Source organism: Desmodus rotundus, chromosome 3 (assembly GCF_022682495.2).
Source record: "Desmodus rotundus isolate HL8 chromosome 3, HLdesRot8A.1, whole genome shotgun sequence".
Taxonomy (NCBI): Eukaryota; Metazoa; Chordata; class Mammalia; order Chiroptera; family Phyllostomidae; genus Desmodus; species Desmodus rotundus.
This window is the reverse complement of record NC_071389.1, coordinates 34,029,858-34,057,672: the sequence shown is the minus strand read 5'-3', so window position 1 is coordinate 34,057,672 and position 27,815 is coordinate 34,029,858. Positions and strand designations below refer to the sequence as shown.

The following is a 27,815-nucleotide window of genomic DNA, read 5'->3' as shown; positions in this document are numbered from 1 at the left end:
CTGAGATAAGTTTTATAAATCACGTTTTAGAGATAAATTGAGACTCAGAAGTTTTTTTGTTAAGGGGAAGAGTTAGAACTCAAGTGTAGTGAATGCTGACTATGAAATACATATGCTTATTTTGTAAAAATATTTTGTTTTCCATGCATTTTCTTAATTGTTTTCTCATCACCCGAAGTAGTCATGTCAGAAACTGAAGTCAGACTAAGTGACACATCTAAGATCCCCCAACAAATTAGTTGGGAAAGCAGTACTAGAACCCGTATGCCTCAATGTCTAGGGTATTCCCATTTTTCTATATTACTACAATGTTTTAATTTCCAGATAGCCAGAAGGGAGGGAGAAGCGGTGCAGCACTGGATTTGAATAGGGTTTTTTTCCCCCTTCTGTCATCACAAAGAAAAACCTCAACTTTTCATGGCTGTCTTATCCTAGTCTAGTATCTAGAGACAATTATTCACCTGCCTTGTGCTGAGAGTGACATACATGAATGGGACAACTGAATTGCCACACTTAAATTGCGGTACTGTGTCTCACCTCATGATTCACATTCTAGCTATATTTTGAAATTACTTCCTTGAGGATGGCAACACTTCATTGCATGTGAGTATGGAAAGTTGTATTCCTTACCTAATTAATGCTGGTCTAAATACAGATTGTCACAGAGAGTTGTAGGCCAGACTCTTTTCACTTAAGAAAACACACAGAATAAACTTAAGTCTTGAGAAGACCCTAGTGCTCTTGTTTGTGTTCAGGAAACACAAAGACCCAGGTCTTGATTCTATATGGTGATTTCACTGGTCTGTATTTTAACTCTACAGCAGAAAATCAGCAATCTTACTTCACACTTTCAGGAATTTACATACTTTCCAAGGCAAGTAAATGCTGTATTACATTTCGAAGACGTTATTTTCCCATGTCAAAGTTGAACATAATCCTAGTCACTCTTTCTCCAGTTAGAGGACAATTACAAATTGTCACACTTCATTTGCATGTAGTCTTTGGCTGTTCTTGGCTCAAAGCCTGTCAATTTCTTTCTTTTTCCTTTCTTTAAAAGATTTTATTTACTTTTAGAGAGAGGAAGGGAGAAAGAAATGGAGAGAAGAGAAACGTCTTGAGAGAGAGAAACATCTATTGCTGCCTCTCTCACGCCCCCAACCGGGGACCTGGGCGAAATCCAGGCATGTGCCCTGAGCGGGCTTGGAATTGGCCACCTTTCACTTTGCGGGAGGAAGCCCAACCAACGGCCACACAACGGGGGCTCGAAGCCTGTCAATTTCTGACAATTAATTGAAAATTTTAGTAATTGGTAATTTCTTCACGTGTGAAAGTACCTTAAATAGACCGAATATATTCAACGCTGGACTCGAGTTTTCCCCATTTGTAAGAAGTGTTCCTGATTTAAAAAATAAAGAAAGGTTTTTTATTTGTCCTAACAAGAAAACGCTCATCTTTTTCTTGGGGTGGATATTCACACGTTTCTCAGCTTCCACATCTCCCCCATGTATACTATCTGAGGATGCAGGCGCCAGGGGGATTGGGATTAAGTGTGACAGTGTGTAAGCTGATTTTGACAGTGGAGTTGAGTGCAAAAGACTATATGAGGTTGTATTTTGGTGAAACTTTGTTAGAGAAAATGCACATTATGAAATGCTGTCACACGGGTTGTCAGAGTGCGCTGAGTTGGTTTGAGGCTAAATATGTGTGTGCGTGACTGTAACCACGTAAAGCACAGAATCTGATCCCTGCCCCAGCTAGGGGGAAGCGGTACCGTGAAGCCTTTGCTTAATTCCAAACCGGAATAACCTGTTGCGGGACTCCCGCAGATGGAGTTTGGCATGCCCGCCAGCGGCGCCCGGATCCCCGCCTGGTAGTGGCGCGCTCAGCACTTGACAGAAGGGCAGTCACGTGGCAGCCGCAAAGCGGCGTTTTGCGACCTCGATGACAGGCAAAATGTGCGACAGCCGTGGTGTAAGCCAACCAGGGGCGGAGGCGGCGGCCGGGTAGGAAGAGGAGGAGGCGGGGGCGTTCACGGCTTCACCCGCCTGCCTGTTCGCTCGGTTTCCCCGCCCCCGCCGGTCTCGCCGTGGCTGAAGGGAGCCGAAACCGTGCTGTCGCAGCCTGACCTCATCCTGGCCGGCTACAGTAAGACCGGATCCGCATCCAAACCAACCTCCCGGTCGGGGCGTCTGCGGTGCGGTCTCCGCGGGGCGCAGGCGGGCGGCCCAGGTTCCTGAAGGTTACCGAGTGCATGAGCTCCTAGGCTCCCGCGCTGCCCCGCCCGCCGGCCCGCCGGCCCGCCTGCCGGCTCGCCCGCCCGCCCCTTGGCGCCCGACGGTGGCGGCGGCGGCGGAGACGGCCGCAGGAGGCGCCGTCTCCCTCCCAGGTGCGCGCTTCGCTCCCGGAGCCGCGGCACTCGGCGGCCGCCATGGCGTCCAACATGGACCGGGAGATGATCTTGGCGGATTTTCAGGTGAAGTATCTGGCCCTGTCCCCCTCCCACCTCAAACCTCGTGGGTTCCCGGTGCCAGAAGGGTGGCCTCTTTCCAGCGTTTATTTGAGCACTGCAGTGGTTTGGGGTTTTATCCGGTACGTGGCTTGGATGTGTGTGTTGAGCCACGGGGAACGTGTAATTCATAGGCTGTGTATGTTGTCTGTGTGTAAAATGTGTTAGGTACGGCTTGAATGGGACTTGTAGGATGAAGGGGTGTTATGGTAATTGGGTTATAAATGTGGACTGTGTAGTGTTTCCTGTATTATCTGCAGCATGTGTAGAATTGGGCAGTATTAACTGTGGGGCTTTTAAGTATGGGGTGTTTTGGGTCAGGAGTTTGGGTTCTTCCATCAGAGTGTGTCATGGAGTATGGGTGTGGAGCGTGTATGGGTATGGAGTTTGGGATGTTGTGGGTGTATTGTATTTAGGAGAGAGTAAAAAAGGATGGTGAAGAGGAGGTGGTGAGGGTAGTGGGGCATCCTGGTCGGTTTCAAGAAGAAATAAACATTTGAGACTTTGATGCTTTATTGGACTCTTTGGAGGTTAGGAAGATTAGCAGGAGTCAAATGAATTCTATATACTATAGTATCTTTGCAGTGAATTCACAAACTTAATAAATTATTAATTCATATTTGCAGATTCTCCTTTCCTACAGCTTTAAATTGCTTGGGTGGTGTCTTTTCTCCGCCAGTAATTTAAAGGATAGTACTACACTGGCATATCTAAGGAGAGGCCTTTTGAAAGTAGAGCTGTATGCATTATGAAAGACTTGGAGTTAGAACCAATACCCTGTGAACACCACCTTTGGCCTTTTGAGTTTGGTGAAAATATTGTAGTTAGATCTTTTTAACCATTCATTTTGGCATTAAGTTAGAAGCTGTTATGTACAGGCAGACTTTTCCCTCTTTAACACTGTCACCGTTGCACAAGGTGTAACACTGGCATTTTAGATAATGTCTTTCCTTACTCAGACTTTGTTGGGCTTTTCTTCCTCATTGATTCTTTGACTATTTTTTAAGTTCCTTTTTTTTCAGCTTAATATTCTGATGGCCATTTCCAGAGTTTGCTCTTTTGATTACCCACTGGTATTTGTTACTAGGAATATGTACATATCTGCATTTGATTATATTGTAACTTCCAAACTCAAACAGAAAGAAGTTTTCTCAAGTTAAGTTGACCGCAAGATATTCGTGTTTAGTAGGATTAGGATTGGCCTGAGATATTTCTGCTTGTCTAAATCTTTTCATCATCCTTTCTCCCCCTCCAATGCAGTTATTTATCTAATGTGAAATTCAATTGTTTGAAAAAAGGACTCTATATTTCCAGGAGCAGTTTTATCCTATTATAAAATGTTTATGTTCTGATAGGAACGGCTTTAGAAATCGACAAAAAGTGTACTTTACCTCATTAAAAGCTTTAAGGTAATTATAACTTTGTTTTGATTTCCCAAACTTTTTACTTCCTCTAATAACTTGGAATGGCTTACTCTCTCCTTTTTATTTTGCTTAAATTTTTTTTCTTTTATTTCTTCATTTTTGTTGTTTTGTTTGCTTGCTGTCTTCTTACTTGCGACAATTATCAATATGCATATTGTGAACCTTATTGGCCAAGGACAGGACATTTAGGATTCTTGTGCTTACAGGCAAAGTAAGATTTTTCTGATAAGCATTTGGATTACAGCTGAGAAAACTTAGATTTCAGTTGAGACTTAATGGGGCAAGCATTTCGATTACATTAATATACTCTAATACCTTTTTCTCTTCAAACCAATGGCAGTTTGTGAACAATTATTTACAAAATGGAAAAAAGCATCATCAGTGAACAATTGTTTGCTAAATGGTTGAGCTAATTTCATATTGTTAAATAGGTAAGAAAACGTTATGGTAGAATAAAAAGTTACTTAGAAAACTATACACATCTTAGGTACATTAGCCTTTTTTGTGTGTTTAGGAACCTTGTATTTCTCTTACAAATGATGATTCCAGATCAGTTTGCTCTTGTGGACTTAGTTTTAAAATGGACTGTCTTTTCTATTTTTTAATATTATACAAGATTTTTATAGGATTAACTTTTAAAGTTAGCATTTATCCAGTTATCAGAACCAGATAATGTGTGTATGTACTTATTCATTAAAGCTTTTATTTATTTGTTTTTAGAGAGGGAAAGGGAGGGATAAAGAGAGGGAGAGAAACATTGATGTGCGAGAGATACGTAGATCAGTTGCCTCTTGCATGCCCCCAACCAGGGACCTGGCCCACAACCCAGTCATGTGCCCTGACTGGGAATCGAACCGTCAACCTTTAGATTCACAGGCCAGCACTTAATCCACTGAGCCACACCACCCAGAGTAGAACCAGGTAATTTATGTTAAAGATTGCAGCTGAAGACTTGGAATGTGGATACTTGGATGATACTGGTTTCTTCTATAACTGGGTAGATAAATTTCCACTCAAAAGTGAACATAGTGAAATTATATTCTGTTTACTTTGTATGATTATGAAAACTAAAAATAGTTTTTAGAGCTCAGTTTTTCCTTTATAAATAGGGACATGGTTTTTAAATGTGATTAGATTTTAAAAATAAAGTTTTAGATTTTGATTATTGCTGGATGATAGGTTATTATAAATTCAGTGTCTAAATATGGAAGAAACTTTTGAGAAGGATTTTTGTATTGCCTTTAACTATTTCAACTCAACAGAGAAAGAATTTCTTTTGAAATCAGTGGAGGTGTGGATAACAATCATATGAGGTAAATAGAACATAATTTTACTATGTTCAAGTTCAGGTGGGGAAATTGATTCATTCAGTTATGGAAGAAACCAGTATTATTCATGTATCCAGGTTCTAAGTCTTTACTATAATTATACACATATATATGTTTACATATACACATATATATGTTTACATATACATATATAAAAATAAATAAAACCTGGTTTCTTATAAGTGGATGGAAGATTACAGCTGAAACTTAATGGGATAGGTTTGGGACTTTGTAGATGAGTGAACTTAATTACAAAGCAAATATATTCCAAATTGTTCTCTAAAAGATTTTTCCTCCCCAAATAAAAACAGCTCCCAGTTAAAACAAAATTTAAATTGTGGTGAAATACACATAATATTTAGTCTGCCATCTTAACCATTTTTAAGTGTCCTGTGTAGTGACATTAAGTTTATTCACTTCGGGCAACCGTTACCACCATCCATCTCCAGAACTCTTTATCTTGCAGGACTGTAACTCTGTACCCATTAAATAGAAACTTCTCATTCTTTCCCCTTCCCAGCCCCTGGCAACCACCATTCTACTCTCTGTCTCTATGAGTGTAAATGCTTTAGGTAACTCATAGAAGTGGAATCATATAGTACTTATCCTTTCGTGGCTGGCTTATTTCACTCAGCATAAAATCTCCAGTGTTCATCCATGTTGTAGCGTGTGTCAATTTCCTTTTGAAGGCTGAATAATTTTACGTTATATGTACATACACCATATTTTGTTTATCCATTTATCTGCTAATGGGCACTTTTTTCCATATTTTGACTATTGTGAATCATTAATGAAGTTATGAACATGGTGTACAAATATCTGTTCAAGTGCCTGCTTTCAGTTCTTTTGGGTATATATCTAGAAGTGGAATTACTGGATCATATGGTACTTTTGCTTTTGATTTTTTTTAGGAACTGCCATACTGTTTTTCACAGCGATTGCACCACCAAAATTTTGAATGGAGAGAATGACAGCATCCTATTTAATCAATTATTTGTAAATTTAACTCCGAGCAAGTGAGTTTAGAATTTGGAATAGTCTAATAAAAATCAGCCTTAAATGTAGTAGTGTTAGTATAGTATGTTGCTGATAAAGGAATGAATAGACTAGTACACCTACAGTTTTGGCTGGCCAGAGCCAGGAGGGGGTGTAAAGGAATTTCCTGGGTTTAGAAAACAGGCAGGCATTGATGAATCATAAGATATTTTTTCTTTCTTAATGTCTTTTTATAACAAAGAGATGCATTCAGGTGAAAGTTCCAAATCTTATTCTTTTTGTAATTGAGAATTCTTTAACTTTTTTTTTTAAGTTAGTTGTAGAACAAAAATCATTTGATCAGACTAACTTTTGCGACTGCCTTTGGTTTGTTTACAGATGTGAAGATAGTTATCCAAACAGAATTGTGGTTGCTATCAAATCATTTCAGTAGTTATCTCTTAATTTTGGGTCCAAATGAACTAAAAACGATGCTCCCGCTTGGAGTTAATGACATGTTAATTTCTTTTTTAAAAAAATTAATTTATTTATTTTAAAGAGAGACACACACAAGTAGACATCAGTTTGTTGTTCCACTTATTTATGCACTTATTGGTTGATTCTTATATGTGCCTTGACTCGGCACATAGGTGTTTGACTGGGGATCAGACCTCCAACCTTGGTGTACTGGGACAGTGCTCTAACCAGCTGAGCTACCAGGCCACAGCTGTGAGGCTAATTTCTTTTTCCTTGAAGATAACATTTTTGTAACATGATTTATCTGGGAAGAAAAAAGAGTGGTGTAGCCATTTAATCTAAATGTTGGTCTCATATCTTTTTATTTGTGTTTCTCTTACTGATAGTATAAAGACATAGATTGTAACACTACTTAAGTGAAGTAAAAAATTAAGAGCAACTCTCATTAGTGGTATTTTCTTTCAGACTTTTTCAGGAACAAAACCTTATCTGCCTTGCTAGAAAGTATTCGTTTTGAACCTAGTTCCAGTGGTCACAGATTAAGAGTCCCTTTATTTCTTTTCTTTTCTTTTCTTTTTTTAAAGATTTTTATTTATTTATTTTTAGAGAGGGGGAAGGGAGGGAGAAAGAGAAAGAAATATCAATGTGTGGTTGCCTCTCATGTGGCCCCCACTGGGGACCTGGCCTGCAACCCAGGCATGTGCCTTGACTGGGAATCGAACTGGCAACCCTTTGGTTTGCAGCCCGCACCCAATCCACTGAGCCACACCAGCCAGGGTCCTTTATTTCTTTTCTAATTTGACATTGATTTTTATGTTACTTTCAGTTATGTTTCCTGGTCAACACAGTTGTGCTTTTGTTTTCTCCTTCTGGTCTTTCCAGCTAGTAAGTAATACCTTTGCTGCCTAAATTGCTTTATACATTTTCATGTATTAGATTATCACTATGGGGCTTTTAGGTTTTCATGTGCCTATCCACTCCTCTTTGAAACATGGACACTTTCATGACACTACTGGTAACTCATTTGTAGGTAGTTTCTGCTCCTTCATAACATTTTTTCTTCTAAATGAAGCTGTAAATCCCTCTTCTTTCTTTTTTAGTTTGACCCAAGGAGATACCTTTTATAGATGACGGGTCGCATGTAGGGTGGTATTGCTGTAGACAAGAGATACCTTTTACAAAAGAGAGTACCAGACTATGCAGGTAGAAATAGTATTAATCCAAAAGGATAGGTATCTTTTGAGATGTTGTGGATTAGGGACTAAACTAAGTATTCATGGAACATCATATATATTTATGGGGAGGTTACTTTGTGCAAGAGATTTAGTGTACGTAGTAGTCTTGTTACCATCCTTTCTTTATTCACTATCCTCTTCTCTTTATTTATTAGAGGGACAAATTATATTGTTTTAGTTTTGGGTTGTTGGTCATTGGGAAAAAATAAGGTTTTGTCATGTAGAATGAAGTTTAGTAGTTAGTGGTTAAGAACATGGACTTTGAAATCAGTTCACTTGGATTTAAATCACAGCTGTGCCACTCACTCATCTTGTGATCTCTGACCAGTCACTTAACACCCGTTTGCCTCAGTTTCCCTGTATGAAAAATGAGTTAATCTGTGTAGAGCAGGGGTGTCAAACTCATTTTCACTGGGGCCACACCAGCTTTGCGGTTGCCTTCAAAGGGCCGAAATAATTTTAGGACTTTATAAATGTAACTAACTACTCCTTAACTGTTAAGGAGGTGAAATTACATTCGACCCTTTGAAGGCAACCCCAAGGCTGATGTGGCCCCTGGTGAAAATGAGTTTGACACCCTGGTGTAAAGTAATTAGAACAGGTGTCTGACCTAGAAAGTATTCAATACATTTTAGCTGTTATTTTCATTTTTGACAATTTTAAGGTACGTGGTTGTTCTCTTCAGAGTACTTCAGAGATCATCTATTTCCAGCTTTTCATTCTTTTGTGAAAGTTGAGACCTGGAAAAGGGAAGTGACTTGTCCAAGGTCATTGGTTTTAAAGATTTTATCCAGATACATATAAGAGTGTTCATTTTCTATTCAATTTTTCAACTGTTCAATTTTTCAGGTAGCTTGGCATTTTAGAGGAAAACAGACCCACCAGGCAGAAATTTCTCTAAATGATGAAACTTACATATAAAATAAATGAACAGTGCCTGGCATATAGCAGATACACTATGAGGAAGGAAGGAAAGGAAAGGGGAGTGGGAGGGAGAGAGGGAGGGAGGGACAGACAGAGGGACAGATAGAGGAAGGAAGGGAGGGGCTGGTACTTTGTCTGGTCCTTCCTATTCTACCATTCATTCTAGTCAATTGACATGTTTCTAAGCTCAAAGGTTGTCAGAGTCTTCAGATTTATTTAGTGTGGTTGGGTTGGTGCTTATTTTGTTTGCCCAACTGATTTTATGGACTCAGTAGATCAGGGATCAGGAAATTATCACCTATAAACTGGCTGCCTGTTTTTGTACATAAAGTTTTATTGGGACACAGCCACACCCATTCATTTACCTATTGTTTTTGACTGCTTTCTTGTTGCCGTGACAGAGGTGAGTAGTTGAGACAGAGACTTTGTGGCCCACAAGCCTAAAATATTTACTATCTCTGGGCCTTTAAGATAAAGTTATCTTCCACCCACACCCCGGATGAAACCAGTTCTTTCTAGGTTTCAGTAACTACAAAGTACTAGAACATTTGCATGCCTCAAAGAGAATTATATGGTTATATATAATACTGTAAACATTCTATGGTTACAACTCCATAGGAGGCGGCAGTTAGAGCGTTGCACTTAGGCAGACTAAAGCTTTAGTTTTTTTTTTTTTTTTTGGCTGTGGTTCTCTGAGAAAGTCATTTATCCTTCCAGGTTTTAGATGTTCATTCTATTAAATTGAGGTCTGTCCAGAGTTATATCTACCCAAAAGCAGAAGACTGGACTAGATCAGGTATTCAAGTAGAGTCTGGCCAATCATTTCGTAGCAGTGGGGTTGAGGGCATTCTTTTATAATTTAGGTAACTGATCTAGATTAGGATTCAGCAGACAACATCCTGAGGGCCAAACCACCACCTGTTTTTGTTAATAAAGTCTTGTTGGAAGACAGCATGCATATTAGAGTTTAGTGGTTGATTGCATGGCCTATAAAGGTTAAAATATTTTCCCTGCTCCTTATAGGAAAGTTTGCTAATCCCTGATTGAGATCAGTGGTTCTGAACTGTGGATGATTCCTGTTCCCCAGGGACTGTTAGGCACTGTCTATAGAATTTTTGGCTGTTACAGCTGGGGGTTGTTACTGGCATGTAGTGGGTAGAGGCCAGGGATGCTGCTAAACATTGTGTAATGCACAAGACATCCTCCCAAACTGAAGAATTATCCACCCTCAAATATCAGTAGTGCTGAAAAAGCTAGGTCTAAATCAGTGGTTCTTAAACTTTAGCTTGCATAAGAAGAACCTGGACTTGTTAAACTACTGGTTGTTGGACCCCCGCCCCAGGATTTCTGTTTCAGTGGATCTTGGGCGGAGCCTGCAAATTTGCATTTCTTGCAGGACTCAGGTCATGCTGATGCTTCTGATCCAAGGACTGCACTTGAGAACAGCTGATCCAGATGACTTTTGAAGTTACATCCATTCCTATGATTCTTTGATTTTTGTGATCTTACATACTGTTCCATCTTTATGACTTATGAAAATTAAATATTTCAGTATATAAGCAAGTATGCTCACAATAGAATATGCTGTTTCATGACTCCATGTCTTTGAAACCTCCTCTCTCTTTTTTATGTCCCTTGGAAACCTATTTAGCTTTCAAAATCCATCTCCTACTTTTTGCTTGCTAACATCTGCGTCCAGTGGGGTTAATCATTTATGTATCTCATGCAGTTTCTCTTCATTTGAGTCTTATGTCAGATTGCCAATAACCACTTCAGATGTTTCTTTCCCCTACTGTTAACTTTTTGAGTGAATAACTGCCTGGGCCTTAACCATCTGTTCCTACAGTATCTAGTAAGAGGTACTCAGTGAATTTTTTAAAAAGATTTTATTTATTTTATTTTTAAAATTTTTTATATTTTATTTACTTATTTTTAGAGAGAGGGGAAGGGAGGGAGAAAGAGAGCGAGAGAAACATCAGTGTGTGGTTGCCTGTCATGTACTCCCCACTGGGGACCTGGCCTACAATCCAGGCATGTGCCCTGACTGGGAATTAAACTGGAAACCCTTTGGTTCGCAGGCCAGCGCTCAATCCACTGAGCCACACTAGCCAGGGCTAAAGATTTTATTTATTTTTAGAGAGAGGGAAGGGAGGGAGAAAGAGAGAGAAGCATTGATGTGTGAGAGGAAACTTTGACCAGTTGCATCTTGCTCGCCCCCAAATGGGGACCTGGCCTGCAGCCCAGGTGTGTGCCCTGACAGGGAATCAAACCAGCGACCCTTTGTTTCTTAGGGCGACCCTCAATCCACTGAAGCACACCAGCCAGTACCTCAGTGAATTTTTTGAAAGAATATTATGGTATGGTACAAATACATAGAGTTGAGTTGTAAATTTTAATGTATTTTTAGGCATCTATCCTTTGCTGACATATGATTTTGAATAATAAAATCTGTCATTGAGAGAATAAAAACTGGACTATTTTATTGAATTGAGGGTTATAATTTCAAAGTGACCCATTTATAGAAGGAGTCAGGCAAAATTAACACAGTAATTGTACCTGCTTTTTAATATTTGTGTTTATAGAGGAATAATTAAGATAGGATAAGATGTTAAGTTGTGATAAAGAAAAGCAGAAAAGTTTGCAGGTTATGTACACCATTACTAATGGCTTTAGAGTTAGGTTTCAGTCATTTTTTTTGTTTTGTTGTTTTTCCTCTCTGCAATTTACCTTGGTTCCTTGGATTCTTTAATGATTGAACTATAACAGAAGTGTTAGTGACAGGAAAGCTTTGGCTCTCTGTCCTTGAGGCTCACCACCTTCTTTCTCCCCCATGAAACCTAAAATTAAAATGCTCACTTGTGAGTCTATCCTCATTTTCCTTGTTTACTCCCCTTCCCCCAGCAGTCACCAAACTGCTGTCTATGTCCACGAGTCCTTTCTCCTCAATCTCTCCACCCCTAACCTCCTCTCTCCCCACCAACCCAGCATCTGTCATCCTGTTTTCCATCTATGAATCTGTCCTCATGGACATGGACAACCATGTGGTGATTGCTGGAGGGAGGGGAGCATAAGGGTACTAAATGGTAATGGGAAAAAAAAAAACCCAATAAAGATTAAATTTAAAAAATGCTCAATTGTGTCTCCACTTCACTTTAAGTACATACCAAAGGACACAACTAAAATTGACTTAAGAAAAAGTTCAACCATAGAGGAGCAATAATAACATTAGCATTTATTTATTTACTTATTTGCCCCAGGCATGAAATAGCTTTGGCCACCAACACAGACATCAAGCTAGTATGAACTAAGGACTGTGTATCTTCTTTGCCCTTGACTGATATAAGAGCAATACCACCAATCAGGTGTCTCCTTGCCCATTGCCAGGGGCTAGCAAATTGCTTTTGATTGCTTTGTATGTGCCAGCTACTGTGCTAGGCTCTTAACATCTAAATTCTGCAGTGACCCTGTGTTGTGATCCAGTGATATTTTCCCTGGTTTATGTATGCCTTGTAAGCAGAAGCACTGACTGCTTTTGTTTCTGTCTGTTCAAGAATGTTTGTGTAGCCTTGTAGGATAGAGATAGTGTCTCCCTGTGGAGCAAAGGGCAGGCATGCGTAGTATCTTTTTTTTTTTTTTTTAGAGCTTAAAGTGAAAATAGTTTATTAGTGAATCAGTGGTACAGAAAGATGGCTACTCCAGAGGCAGAGCATCCCATGGTATTCCTTTTAAAAGATTTGGGTTCTCTAGACTCTCAGGTCCTCTTCTGTAATGCAGTCCCCTGCATGTGCAGGTGTCAGTTGGCCTACTTTGTGTTGCCCTGTGGGAAATGGGACTGGGGAACTGTGTTAAGAAAATGCTGATGTTCTGACCACAGATACTGCCATGAGTCATAAAGTTCATTTTTCTCCAACCCAGGAGGCTAGGTCTTTGGCCAGCACCCATGAAACTGGCAGGCTAACTTGTTAGCTTGCAAGTATGGTAAAATGTCAGATCCTTCATTGCTCTTAATAGTTTTGGCAACAAGGATGGAATGTTGATAGACACATGACTTTTTGAAAGGAAGGGTGAGGGTCACACCAGCTGGTTAACAGAATTTGGTGAAAGTCTATGGGAATTGGTAGCAAAATGTTGGCCAAATTGTTAAGTAGTTCTCTTTACTTTATTGCCTGTTAATGACAAGGATTAGGGAGGTGGTTGCAGACTGAGGACCAAGAAGTAGTTTGAAAGACAGTTGCCTGAACATTCCTCTGGTTGTTATTAACTTTCAAATATTCTCTCTGGTAGGGTTTCCACTCCCTGCCCCCCACACCAGTCTATCTGTCAGAGAGACTCCACGCATTGTAACAATTAGAATTAGGAAGTACTAAGATTTGTCTTGGCTAGGCAGAAGTTTCTGCCTCTGTTCAGACAACACTTACAGACATTTGTACACCTACACTTATGTGTGAAAGAAGGCAAATTTGCAGCCTCTTTTGGAAGAAAGCAAAGTTGTTTTCATTAGAATTTTCACCTAGAATTTTCACTGCTTTGTCTGAAATGAGAGGATGGGGGTGCATAATGTCTTATGGCTCAGCCTCTCCTTTAGAGGAAGCTTTATTTCCTACTTCATTGTTTGAAGCAAAGCAACAGATTCTATAGGGTCCTCAGTTCATAGAGGTTTCCTGAAACCTGGGCCTGGTGTGTCAGTGGTTCAGCCAGACTGAAACTGATTGTGTCTCCTTGTCTTCTGGGCATGGTCAGCCACTGCACCACCTATACAGTGGGATGATGGATGTGGTTGCTCTGTTTCGTGGACAGAAGTCAAGGCTGTTCTTATAGTTCTGGCCATTACTCTCTTTCATGAAACTTGTATTTCTGCTGACCCTTGGTCTGTTGCCAATGTCCTAGCTATTTGGTCTGCTACTTGGAAACTATAGAGTGGCAGATTAAAGACAGCTCTCTTTGCAACTGTGAACTGTGGAAACAAATTATAGTTGCTGGTCAGAATGCCTGGATCACTCATGTAGATGCCCACAGTAAGGGCCTGTTCTTTCATGAACCCCACTGGAATCAAGCCTTTGATTGAGCCTGCACTGCCTAGAGCCATTATTCTTGCCTGGATCTATCATTGTATCATATGTGACAGCACATCAACTGCCATCACCCGTGCAAAGGAATTTATTTTTCTGATGCAGACAGTACTACTGCATGCCAGACTCATGACTCCTGCCAGAAGTTGACCTGTTTGTCATATAATGAGAGAAGCCAACTTCCTTGGGATTTGGTCCCTGCGTGCTTTTAGCAAATTGACTATGTTGAACCTCTGACTTCCCTCTTAGAGGTATCAGTGGTGCTTCACTGATGTTGACACTTTTTCTGCTTATGGTGTTGGTGTTCTAGCTTAGTTAGGTGACTGGCCACACCGTTGTGGCCCTTGAAAGTAATCTTTGCTATGTTTTCAGGTTTTCTGGACCATTTGCAGTCTGATGATGGTGAACTTTTTATTATAAAAGCCACTCAACAATAAGCTGATAGTCGAGATATTTGAGGGACCTTCCATGTTCCTTACCATCCACAGGCATCTGGTACGTGGATGAATGTTGAGTGTTGGAACAGCTTCCTCCTTAGTAAGTCAGATTGGTCACTGAATGCAGCTATCCCCAGAAAAGGGACCATATCATCTTGGTCACTTCCTGGGTAGTGATCAGGACAGAAGGGGTAGGAAGTTATGTAGCCTTATTCTGACAATTCAGGATTCCATTCTGACCATTTCTGGGCATGATGTTTTTTTTTGTTTTTTTTTTTTGTTTTTTTTTTTTCTTAGTAGCAGCAACCCAACACTACTAGGTTGGTAAACCTTCTATGTGGCAGCTCTCCACAAGGTGGCCCAGGGGATTCAAACTTAATTCTGGTTCAACCACATGGATTTTCTTGTTGGGTTGATATGGTCCTAGATCATAAGGATAATGATTACTTGGTTGAGTGCACTGCTTGCTTAGTCCCCCTGTGGTGGCCCTTGTGGGTCAGTAGGGACCATAAATAGGTTTCTATAGGCTCTATAAAATTCCCTTGACCCTCTTGTATCTGACATTTCCAAATAAAAGGCCTGAGTGTGAGTAGGAGATGATGATTGGAAAAAAGATGATGTTATAGCTACTAGAAGGGGACATAATAATTTTGGGGTAGTGGAGGGGAGAGTAACAATCTCAACACCTGGGGAGGGAATACTTTAGAGCCCAGAAAGTTTGGGGAAGGAAAAGACATTAATATTCTTTGTCTTTCAGAACCACACTGAAGCCTAATCAGTATGTACTGTCCAATCTGTGAGAGCCATTGTTATTATTCCCATTTGAAAGATGAAAAAGTGGATGTGTAAATAGGTTAAGTAATTATCTGATGACAGGTAGTCATTACAAGACTGGGTTTGGCACTCAGGTCTGCTCTACTCCAAAGTCAAGTCTACGGTCGTACTCACTCAAAACGACCCAGTGAATAGGCACATCTTCTTATAGCACCAATTTAAAAGATACTTAAAAAGAATTATGTGATTTTTAAAATTAAAACAACTATCATGAAGTAAATCTAAATTTTGCATGAATTGGAACTAGAAAATGAAATTTCAAAGAAGTTGTAGGGATGTAGGTTACTTTTCTTTGGTTCATTCCTCCCCTTCTCCTGTCGGAGTGAATATGATTCCTTTCCCCTATCATTATGACTATAGTAGTTGGAAAAAAAAAAAAAAGTAAGCACTGCACTTTATAAGGTTAGCTTTGAAAAACAAATTGAAGTTGCATCCAGTTTTTCTTTTTTTAGTCCTTCATCCTGTTGTAGCTTTGTGAAATGCACACAAAAGAAAAGCAAAGTTTTCCTGGTGTCCTTGGATTTATAGAGGCTAATAGAGGTATCAAAAAAAGACTAAATTGGGATTCATTGACTTACGAAGTGGTATGTGGCAATGATTGCTGTTCGGATTATTTAGTACTTCAGCAAGAGATTATCCTGTCAATGGTATTTTATTTTATTTTTCTTCACTTTTACATTTATCAGTATCAATAAAGTATTTTGTTGTTATAAATCTGTATTAATGCTAAGTAATTTTGTCTCACTTCTCTGGGAGTACTGTCAGTTTTCGGTATATTACTAAGGTCCTAGTAGTGGGACTTGAAACAGAAGTAATGATGCTCTGGCAAAATGATAGAATTGATTCCAGCTGAGGCAGCCTGGCCCAAAATTTTGATACGGAGTTTGTTTTAAGCCATATTGTATTTTAGAGGGAAATATTAGTTAGTGATTACTTTGGAATAATATAGTAAGAGGTATTTTGCTAAAGCTGACTGGATTTTTAATGAAATTAAATAGTCATGTTTTTTTAAGTATGATAATCTATTGACTTCTGTTTTTTATATTTTAATTTTTTTTTTTTTTTTTTTTTTTTTTTTTTTTAGATTTTATTTATTTTATTTTTAGACAGAGGAGAAGGGAGGGAGAAAGAGAGGGAGAGAAATATCAATGTGTGGTTACCTCTCACATGCCCCCTACTGTGGACCTGGCCCACACAACCCAGGCATGTGCCCTGACTGGGAATTGAACTGGCGACCCTTTGAATCACAGCCAGTGCTCAGTCCACTGAGCCACATCAGCCAGGGCTATATTTTAATTTTTTTAAATATTTTTTTTTGTTTATTTTTAGAGAGAGAGTATGGGAGGGAGAAAGAGAGGGAGAGAAACATCGTCGTGTAGTTACCTCTCATGCACCCCACACTGGGGACCTGGCCCTCAACCCAGGCATATGCCCTGACTGGGAATCAAACCTGCAGCCCTTTGGTCCGCAGGCTGGCACTCAGTCCACTGAGCCACACCAGCCAGGGCAGACTTCTGTTTTTTTAAATAGAGTCTTTATCTTTTAGAGATGTATACTGAAATATTTATGGGTGAAGTCTATGGTGTTTGAAATTTACTTCAGAGCAGTCTGAGAGGGTTTGGGGTTGGGGTTGATGGGGGGTGAAACAAGATTGGCTATAACTTGGTAATTGTTGAAGGGGATATCGTGTTCATGGCTGTTCATTGTACTGTTATGTCTACTGTAGTATATGCCTGAAAATTTTGATAAGTAAAAAAGATTTTCTGCCAAAATGAAAGTGACTTAGGGAAATTTTAACCTTTAGCATAATATCTTCATGTTCTAATGGACTATAGGGTTAGAGGAGTGATGATGAGACTATTATAAGGAATTAATAACTGCAATCATAGTAATGTTATGTAGTCATAGCATTTTACCAAAATGCTATGGTCAATCTTGGTGAAATTTACCAAAATAGTTGGCAAATTTTTGTCTGTATTTTCACTGGAAAATTTAAAGTAGTTTACTAGTTAAATTTTAGTATTTGTAAAGTCTTAGCTGTAGTCTTAGAAGTTTCCTAAAATTAATCAATTTTCTAACTCAGATAATAAGTAGAAAGTTTTAAAGATTTAACTTCATGTTCTAAATTTGAATAACTAAAGACAAGTGTTGTTTTGGCAAAGAGGTGTTAATAATTTTTTAAAAACCAATATTGAAACAAAATCAGAAACCTAAAATGGTACAAAAGATGTATTAGGCACAAAGAGAGTCCAGTTATATGATACGTCATTTTATGTATGTATTGTTATAATGTTTTTTTGCAGTGACTTTTTACTTTTTATTCTGCCTTTATTGTCCCCAAAAAACAGCATGTCATGATGATGTTTATATGTGACTTTAAGAACAGAGAAATGCTGTGTAAGTTATTAATCTTTCCACTTAAATGTGTGTGGAGAGTATGTAAAGTTAAAATGTGGATCACTCCAAAATGAAGTATGTTTTTTATTAAGATTAAAGATTTCATTAGATCATCAATCCTACTAAAATTTAGGAATAACTTAATTTGCTAAGATCAAAATATTAGTATACCAAGAAATAGCCACATGCTGTCCTGGCATGTCTATTATAGGATTTTAATTTCTTTTTTCTGAATTTTTTTTTTTTAACTTTTAGAGAAATGGTGGGAGAAAGAGGGAGAGAAACATCAATGTATGATTACTTCTTGTGGACCCTCAGCTGGGGACATGGCCCACAACCCAAGCATGTACCCTGACTAGGAATCCAGCTGGCAGCCCTTTGGTTCTCAAGATGGTGCTCAATCCACTGAGCAAACCAGCCAGGGCAGGATTTTAATTTCTTTCTTTTTTTCTTAAAAAAAGATCTTATTTACTTATGTTTAGAGAGAGGAAGGGAGGGAGGAAGAGAAGGAGAGAAACATCAATGTGTGGTTGCCCTTGAGCACCCCCTACTGGGGTTTGGCCTGCAACCCAGGCATGTGCTCTGACTGGGAATTGAACCAGCGACCCTTTGGTTCGCAATCGCAGGCCGGCACTCAGTTTACTGGGTCACCAGCCAGGGAGATTTTAATTTCTTTACCTTAAAAAAAAAAAAATCTGTGCATACTGTGTGTGTGTGTGTGTGTGTGTGTGTGTGTGTGTTTACATAAGAGCCTTGGCATTTCTAGAGGATAGGTCCTGAAGGTATCCTGACTTAATATGGATACAAAGTCATCCTTTCATGAAAGGGCAGTGGTGACATACATAGCTGGCTCTGGAACTTAGTTCTAAATGCAGTCTTCCTGAGTTTTTACAGACCTTCATGAAGATAACTGCAAGGAACTCCCTGCTGGCCAGGGCTGTTTCTTACCCATAGGGAAAGTATGAAACTGTAGAATCATGGATCTAGGTTGCTTTTCCACCATTGCTTTAGTAATCCCAGATAGGATGCTCTGAGCTTGCCCAACAAGACATTTACTCAGAAATACCTCTCTTTGGTTGATATTGTGGTCATATAAGGGCAAAAAAAAAAAAAAAAGATGGGACTATCATGGTGTTTTGGTGGTATTAGTAATAATTCTTGATAAATTAACAGTGTCTTTAATTCTTACTGCTTATATCTATAAGCATGTACTGAGAGTATACCAGACCTTCCTTTGTTCAACAGATAATTGAATGACTTCACATGTATTGTGATGAGAAGATGTGAGGAATACAGAGAAATATGTATTACTTGACAAAAATTTACTGAATACCTACTCTGTGACAGTCATTATACTAGATAATTGGGAGAGCACTACTTCATAAGTAAGCTATTATAGCTAATAAAAGTTTACCTCTTTGTAACATTGATTTACTGTAGACCTATATAGAACTTCTCACCACATGAAGGCAACTATGTTACCATTAACTCTTATCTAGCCCTAATCTTCAAATTCTTTTCACCACTTTTTTCACTTGCTAGCTTTCCTCTGGATGTGTTTACTTCTTAATGGCACACTTCAAAGGAGAAGCTGGGTAGTAAGTACAATATTCCAAAAGAGGTTTGGAGTAGGGTAGAATGGCCCCTCTGCTAACTTTGTACATTCTATTACTATTAATTGGGTCCCCTTACAATTTTGTTACATATGTAATGGGTAATAACTTAAAGTGCTATATGGACAGGTAAGGCTTGTCTCCCTCACCCTAAATTTAATCAGTTGAATTTCTCAAGCTAGTGGAGTACTTTATAATCTTTGTTAACTTCCATACCTCTACCTGTTCTTAGTCATCTGTCTAGGAACTTGCTGTACATCAGATTTTCCTTACATTTTCTTTGGCTTCTAAATCTTCCTTTTTACTGGCTCCATCTTCTGAACCTATTTCCAATTTAAATTTTACCAAGTTTCTCTCAATTTAAAATATCCTTCATTGATCCCTGTGTCCTACAATGAATACTTCCTTTTTCTTTCTCCTTTCTCCTCATATTTTTCCTAAGTGTTAATGTACCATCAGGATCTATCCTCATTCCCCTTTCCTTTCTGCTGTACCCCATTATCTCTTTGGATCATCATCATTTCTTTGTTTTTAACTGTCCACTATATATGTGCTGTTGACTCCCAAAGCAGCTGCTTATCCCTAACTTCTCTTGAACCCCATATTCAATTGCTTATAGAAGATGGAGGTCAAGTTCATTGGCATGGCTAACAAAGCTCATTGTATTTGGCCATATGTATCCTATACTATTCCTTATATGGCCTTGTGAAGCCTATACTTCCTTGTTCTATATAGTGATAGTTTAATGCTTGTAATTTTCTTGAACTTATATCATTTCATGCTTCTTTGCCTTTGCCAGATCTTCCATTGTCTTCCTCTCAGTTTTCTATTTATCTCAAGACTCTGCATAGGCATTATCTCCTGTGAAGTTTTCCATGACACTCCCTCCTTTGTACTATAATTTTAATATGTACATATGTCATTGTTCCTGTCATATTACTTTGCAAATGTTTGTTTACTTGTCTTATTAATTTATGAGTTTCTTAGTCAGGAACCAGATATTATTCGTTTTGGTATTGTTAATGCCAACCACATTCCTGGTACATAGTGTGTTCTCATTGAATATTAAGCTGAACTGAGCTAGTTTTGAGCTTGTTGAAATAGGAGGAGGATATGATGGAGTTTTTGAATCCTTATTTTGTCATCAGAATATAAACTAGATTAATATATGTCACAATGTATTTAATGGGTGGCCCAAGACAACTCTTCTTCTTCCCGTATGGCACAGAAACACCAAAAAGTTGGACACCTCTGATACAGGGAACCAACACTGAAGGGGATGAAGCCAGAATTTATATCAATGATTTGGAACATAAGGAAGAAATGAGCTCAACCAGAACAGCAAGAAGAAAAAATAATTCAAAAAAAATGAGGACAGTATAAGGTGCCTCTGGGAAATATCCACATGTATCGACATTCGAATCATAGGTGCCAGAAGGAGAAGAGGAAGAGCAACAAATTGAAAACTGACCTGAAAAAACAATGAAAGTAAACTTCCCTAATTTGGTGAAGGAAATAGACATAAAAGTCCAGGGATCACAGAGAGTCCCAAACAAGTTGGACCCCAAGAGGACCATACCAAGAAACATCATAATTAAAATGACAAAGGTTAAAGATAAAAAAGAGAATTGTAAAAGCAGCAAGAGAAAAGCATAGAGTTACCTACAAAGGAGTCCCCATAACATTGTCTGCTGTTTTCTCAAAAGATACTTTACAGGCTAGAAGGGACTGGCAGATATTTAAAATGAAAAGCAAGGACCTACAGCCAAGATTACTCTACCCAGCTAAGCTATCATGTAGAATGGAAGGGCAGATAAAGTGCATCCCTGACAAGGTAAAACTAAAGGAGTTCATCATCACCAAGCCATGATTATATGAAATGTTAAAGGGAACTATATAAGAAAAAGAAGATCAAAACAGCAACAAATGCACAACTATCAACAACTGAATCTAAAAAACTAAGCAAACGAGCAGGACAGGAAAAGAAAAGAATTATAGATATGGAAATCATTTGGAGGGTTATCAGCTGAGAGGAGGAAGAGGGAGAATGGGGGAAAAGGTGCAGAGATTAAGAAGTACAAATTGGTAGGTACAAAATAGACGGGATGTTAAGAGTGGTATAGGAAAGGGAATAGCCAAAGAACTTATATGCACGACCATGGACATGAACTAAGGTGGGGGGATTGATTGAGGGAATGGGGTACCAGGCAGAGGGGGGGAAAGGGAGAAAAATTGGGACAACTGTAATAGAATACTTAATAAAATATATTTAAATAAAAAGAAATGCTAATGGGAGTTCTTTAGGCTGAAGAGAAATGATACCATGAAATGAAGAAATGAAGATGGAAATGTGGATCTTTGAAAGAAGAGAACTTAAAATGGCATACATGTGGGTAAATATAAAAATTATATCTCCTTTTATTTTTAAAAAATTGATTAACAAAAATAATACATAGTAGAGTTTATATTTTCTGTGGAAGTAAAATATATTACAATAGTAGTGAAAAAAGATAAATAGGCTCTTGTAAGATTCTTACATTATATGGGGCATGGTAATAATATTAACTTAAGACAGACATAAGTTATGGATGAATGTCATAATTTGTAGAACAACGAGTAACAAATAGAAAAACCATAGTTAAAAAATCACTAAAGGAGATAGAATGGAATGCTAAAAATTGGGTCAACCTTAAAGAATGCAGATAAGGAAGAAAACTGAAGAAAAACAATTGGAACAGATTACACACATGCACACAAGATGGTAGACTTAAACTCACCCATATCAATAGTTATGAATATAGTAAATGTAAATAGACGAAATAGTAATCAAAAGGGTAGATATTGTCAGATTAGATAAAAAAGAAAAGCTGATCTATATTGTTTAGAAGAGGCACATTTGAAATACATCAGGTTGGAAATAAAAGGATGAAAAAAAATAAAAGGATGAAAATACAAAGACTCACCTTGGAAATAAAGGGATGAAAATGATAACAAAGCTGATATGATTATTAATACCAGACCAATCAGATTTTAAGATAAGGAGTATTACTAGAAATAAAGATGTTCTGGCCCACTGTCTCTTCTAAACCTGTATAAATCTTGTGGCCTTTTGTTTTCTTATCTATAAATAGCAGTTAATATTTGAGCTCTTATGCTAGGCACTTTATTTGCATTATCATCAATCCTTGCAATAGCCTTGCAATATGATTGTTATTCCCATAGTGTGTGTGAGAATACCGAGGTCCAGAGAGGTCAGTAACTTTCATAATGGTCACAGGGCTGGTAAGTGGCAAAGCTTGGATTTGAAACCAGTTCTGCTTTGATTCAAACTTGATTTTCTTCACTGTACATTGTTTCCTGCCAACATATCTTCCCGAAAAGGACTGTACCCTATGGCTTTGCTTCTTTCTAAACATACCTAATTGGAAGAGCTATCCTGAGGTTGAACTAGGTCCAATTAGGTCCAACTAGTTTGTCATGCCCTTTTGGAATCCATTCCTCTTAAAGTCTAATAAGAGTGGCTATATTCAGATGTTATCAATAGGCTGATTGAAAATTTTCAGTGTTAACATTATGATTTTACTTTTCATCAGTACATCTCAAAGATAATTCTCTCCTGAATTATTAGCTACAGCCTCAAATTCCCCTAAGGCAGAGTTCATTTGCTTAAATTCTGATTTAATTAAATGAAAGAGATGAGGTGACTTAGATAATTAGTGTCCACTTGGAAAAAAGATACTGGCATCTTAAAGCCTACTGTGAATTCTTTATTAAATTATATAATGCCTGTTATTTACCTCTTAGAGTTGTAGACTATAAATTACTGATATTTGTTTAGTCTTTTTCATCATATTCATTGTTTCTGGTCAGACTGAATCCTTTTAAATTGTGGTTTACAGTAAAGCTCTAAAAAAGCTAAGTATGATTTGTTTGTGCTCATTAAAGAATTTTAAAGATCTCTGGATGTCCTTTGTTGTCTGAAGTAACGTGATGCCTGAGAGCAGGAGCTTTATCTTTCTCCCATAGTTATTTCCAGGCATTGCCTGGCACATGTAGGCACTCAGTTAAATACTTTCTGGTAATATTATTATTATTTTTTTCCAATTGTTACTTAAAAGTCTTCTGTAAAAATTAGTATTTAATGAAGTTCCCATAAATAGGTGTTAAATGTTTGCTCCCTCTTGTGGATATAAAAGAGATTGTAAGCTGTTACAATAAATCTGTCCCGTAGTTAAAAGATGTCTGTTATTAAAATTTAGCAAAATTTTCCTCTTTTTAGAAGGATATTAATCCATGCAATATTATCAAGTTAATAAATTTTTTAGGTCACATACACTAAGACACGTAGAATTCATGTTGACATATCATTTTTTCCATGTCCAGGATAAAATTTGTATATTATTACTCAAGTCCAAACTTAATAGCACTTTTGAGCACATCCTTTCTGCTTTTCTGCACATAAATTACATGAATCATGAAATAACTTTTCTGTTTTAGTTCTAAAACAATACTAGATATTTTTGGATATATATAAGAGTAATAATGAGCACATTATTTCCTGATGGTGTTAAGCAATCCCTGTTTTGGTCAAAGTAAAATAATTTGTTTGCTTTCACAGCTTTTGAAATCAGAACACCTCACCAACCTTTTTTTTTTTTTTTAAAGTGCATTATTATAAATAATTAACTGAGACTATAAGCAGCTGTGCCTTGTGAATGCTTTGACATGTAGAAAAATATTTTCAGCACAGGTGTATATCCTTGACATTTTTCCTATAATGTACTTAGAGACTTTCATATCACTTTCTTTGACCTCTTCATTTTCTGTTTAGTTCTGTCACTAATAGTAGGAGTTGAATTTCATTTTGAGACTGTTTTGGAATAGAAAACAGTATTCTCAACATTTCAGAAGAATTAGACTCTATATGTCAAAGGCAAATAGCATGTGATAAATGGGCCCTGTACAATGGATGTTGCTCAGCATGGCTCACTTACTGGACAGATGACTTGCTCTTGAAACCAGTCTAGCTGTGAGCATGATCCAGATTCTCACCCAACAAAATGACAATTTACCTTTCATTAACTAATATACACAAACAAAAGAACCCCCAAATTTTGTGGTGGTATAGTATTCATACAGCAAGGAACACAAATCATAAAAGTATAGTTTGATGAACTTGCACAAAGTGTGAACACATCGATGAAACTAATACTCAGGTTAAGAAAACAGAATGTATGCCCTGACCAGTGTGGCTCAGTTGTCTGGGTGTTGTCCAGTAAAGCAGAAGGTTGCAGGTTTGATTCCCGTTCAAGGCACATACCTGGGTTGTGGATTGGTCTCTGGTTGGGGTGCATAGGAGACACAATCAATTGATGTTTCTCACACTGATGTTTCTTTCTCTCTCTTTCTCCCTCCCTTTCCTCTCTCCAAAAATAAATAAAATCTTTAAAAAAAATGAAAACAATATAAGTAAACCTCTAGCAGCCTCCTTCTAGTCATCCCCCCATGTTCTAGGATAACCCAGCACTTCGAACCAAACATTATATTATTAATTTTGTCTATTTTTAAACTTTATATGCATGAAATCATATAATAGACTTTTTATTTGTATTGTGGTAAAATATACATAACTAAATTTACATTTCAACCATTTTTAAGTATTCAATTTAGAGGCATTAAGTACATTCACAGATTGTGCACCATCACCACCATCTATCTCCAGAATTTTTTCACCTTCCCAAACTGAAACTCAATACCCTGTAGCTCCTGGCAACCACCATTTCACTTTTTGTCTCTTTGGATTTGACTACTCTATATATCTCATCTAAGTGGAATGATACAATATTTGTCCTTTTGTGTCTGGCTTATTTTGCTTAGCATAATGACCTCAGGGTTCATTCATGTTATACTATGTTTCAGAATTTACCTTTTAAGGACTGGATAATATTTTGTTGCGTGTATATGAGCTCTGTCCAGAAAAAGTCCAGCCATTATTAATATAATGAGAAAGGTTTGCATGATATCGATGAAACCAGGAGAGTGGACTGCAGTGCACATGCATGAATAATGACAACTTCACTGTACTAGTCAGTGGGTGTGGTAGATGCCATTCAGTGAGCATGTGACTTTGTTGTCATCACATTCAAAATGACAGAGCGAATAGAGTAATTAATCTGTGCGTGAACTTTTGCACTAAGCTTGAACATCCTCTGTGGAAACTATTCAGATGATTCAGAAAGCCACAGCTATGGGTAACTGGTGATTGGCAGCTTCATCATGTCAACATGTCCACTCATGCATCATGTCTCATTCAAGAGTCTTCTGGTGAAACATCAAATCACTCAGGTAACTGAGACCCCTATAGCCCAGATTTGTGCCCTGCAACTTCTGGCTTTTCACAAAACTGAAATCACCTTTGAAGAGATTTCAAACAGTTAATGTGATTCAGGAAAATACAGCAGGGCAGCTGATAGCGATTTGTGAGGTCCCAAGGTGCCTACTTTGAAGGGACTGAGGAATCACTATCCTGTGTACATTGTTTCTTGTATCTTGTATCTTCTTCAATAAATGTCTCTTCCATATTACATGGCCGTATACCGTCTGGAAACACCTTGTATACCTATAAGTGGAATTGCTGGATTAATTGATAATTTCAGTTTTTTGAGGATATAGTAGGCTTTGTCATATTTATTTTATATCTTGTGACCTTATCACTGTGTGAGATTTTTCTTTTAAAAAAAATTCAGAGGATTTACTATATACAGTCATTTGTTATAAAAAAAAAGTTTATGACTTTTTTCTTTCTTATTCTTGCTTTATTGCATTGGCTAGGACCTTTTGTACAATGTTGACTAGAAGTGGTGACAGTAAACACCCTTGCCTTCTACCCAATCTTAGGGAGAAGGTATTCAGTCTTTCACTATTGAGTGTGATGTTAGTATAGATTTTTCATAGATTTCTTTCATCAAGTTGAGAAAGTTTCCTCTATTCCTAGTTTGCTAATGTTTTTTTATCATGCAGTAATGAATGCTAAATTTTGTCAGATGCTTTTTTTCCACTCATATAATTATGAAATTATATGAGTGAAAAAAAAATTTCATAATTATATGAAGGGGACTGCCTAAAACTGGAATTATACTCTGGAGGGCGGGCACCTTATAGTACACAGGCTTCCCCCACTAGGTGAGGTTCTAAGAACCCATGTGTCTCAGTGTACCAGCTGATGTTGTTGTGAGAGGCTGCATTCTGCTTAAGTGAATTTTTTTTGAAGACTCTTTCAATGGCACTTGCCCATTTCATGATGGGTGATTTACAAGTGTTCTCATCCACACTGTGCTGAGTGTTCAGCAGGTATTGACCAAAAATGGCATGACCTCAATGCCTCACCCTCCCTATTCACCTGATCTTGCCCCAGGGACTTCTTTTTTGTTTCCCTGGATGATAAAAGTTCTCAAAGAGAAATGTTTTGCTGATGTGCAAGAGGTAAAACGAAAAACAACAGAAGCACTAAAAGGCATCGAAATTGATGAGGGCAGAAACTGTTCTGAGCAGTGGGAAAAGGTGTCTTGGTAGGTGTATTGCATCAAATGGAGAGTACTTTGAAGGTGACTGAAGTTTAAACATGTAAGAATAAATACACAACTTTTTATAAATAAATTCCGGTTTGTTTTGGATCCCCCTCTATAGAGTCTTTCTATTGTTCTGTTATACTGGTTCCCTCATATTAAACCATCTTTGCTTTGCTGGGAGAAACCCCACTTGCTTATCATGCATTATTCTTTTTATATATTTCTGGACTTGATTTTGTTAAGGATTTTTGCATCTATATTCAGGAGGAAAATTAGTCCAGATTTGTAGAAATTGTGGACCTAGCTCCTACTCCATGTCAGTGAGGTAATCTGGCAGAGGAGTGACAATGTGTATGAGTTACAGAAGCACCTTGTGCTATACCCTAACTTTTTCAGGGATGTAAATGCCTGCTGCTTCTCTTTTGCCTTCTAAATTTTGCACAGATTTTTCTTATGGCCGTTCCTGACCTGAAAACACTTGGGAAGAAATTTTCAGAAACAGTTTTAGTGTAGATAAGTCTGAGACCAGCAGATATCATTTTGGTCATACCTTCTATACCTCTTTATTTTCACCTTGTTGTTTTAGGGATTACATGGCTTACTTAACACAGTCTACCTTGAATTATATTATACCAGTTCATACATAATACTGTATAAGAATTTTGAGTATACTTCCGTTTATCCCTTCCCAGCCTTTGTTTTATTCTTGTCATATAGTTTACTTCTATATGTGTTACAAACCTCACAGTTCATTGCTATTATTTTTGGTTTAAATTTTTATTGATTTATTTATTTTTAGAGAGGGGAAGGAAAAGAGAAAGAGAGAGGAACACAGGTATGAAAAAATGGCAATGAATAACTACCTATCAATAATAACCTTAAACGTAAATGGATTAAGTGCTCCAATCAAAAGACAGAATAGCTCTATGGATAAGAAAGCATGACCCACACATATGCTGCCTACAAGAGACCCACCTCAGAACAAAAGACCTACACAGACTGAAAGTGAAGGGCTGGAAACAAATCTT

General features: G+C 37.9%; 1 protein-coding gene and 1 pseudogene across 3 annotated transcripts in view; one reads left to right on the top strand and one right to left on the bottom strand.

The window, feature by feature from the left end:
• The window catches only part of FAF1 (Fas associated factor 1), a 423,880-nt gene that overhangs the window by 4,577 nt on the left and 391,488 nt on the right, over positions 1 to 27,815 (top strand). Inside the window, exon 1 of one of the 3 annotated variants that reach the window (XM_024571039.4) lies at positions 1,987 to 2,473. The exons of the other annotated variants lie outside the window; for them this stretch is intronic. Within the exon in view, the coding sequence (XP_024426807.2) occupies positions 2,429 to 2,473 (45 nt within the window). The 5' untranslated portion in view covers positions 1,987 to 2,428. Of the gene's footprint in view, positions 1 to 1,986; positions 2,474 to 27,815 lie in introns of those variants that run through there. 3 annotated transcript variants of the gene reach the window in all.
• On the bottom strand, positions 12,114 to 12,258 carry LOC112314692 (small nucleolar RNA SNORA48; annotated as a pseudogene).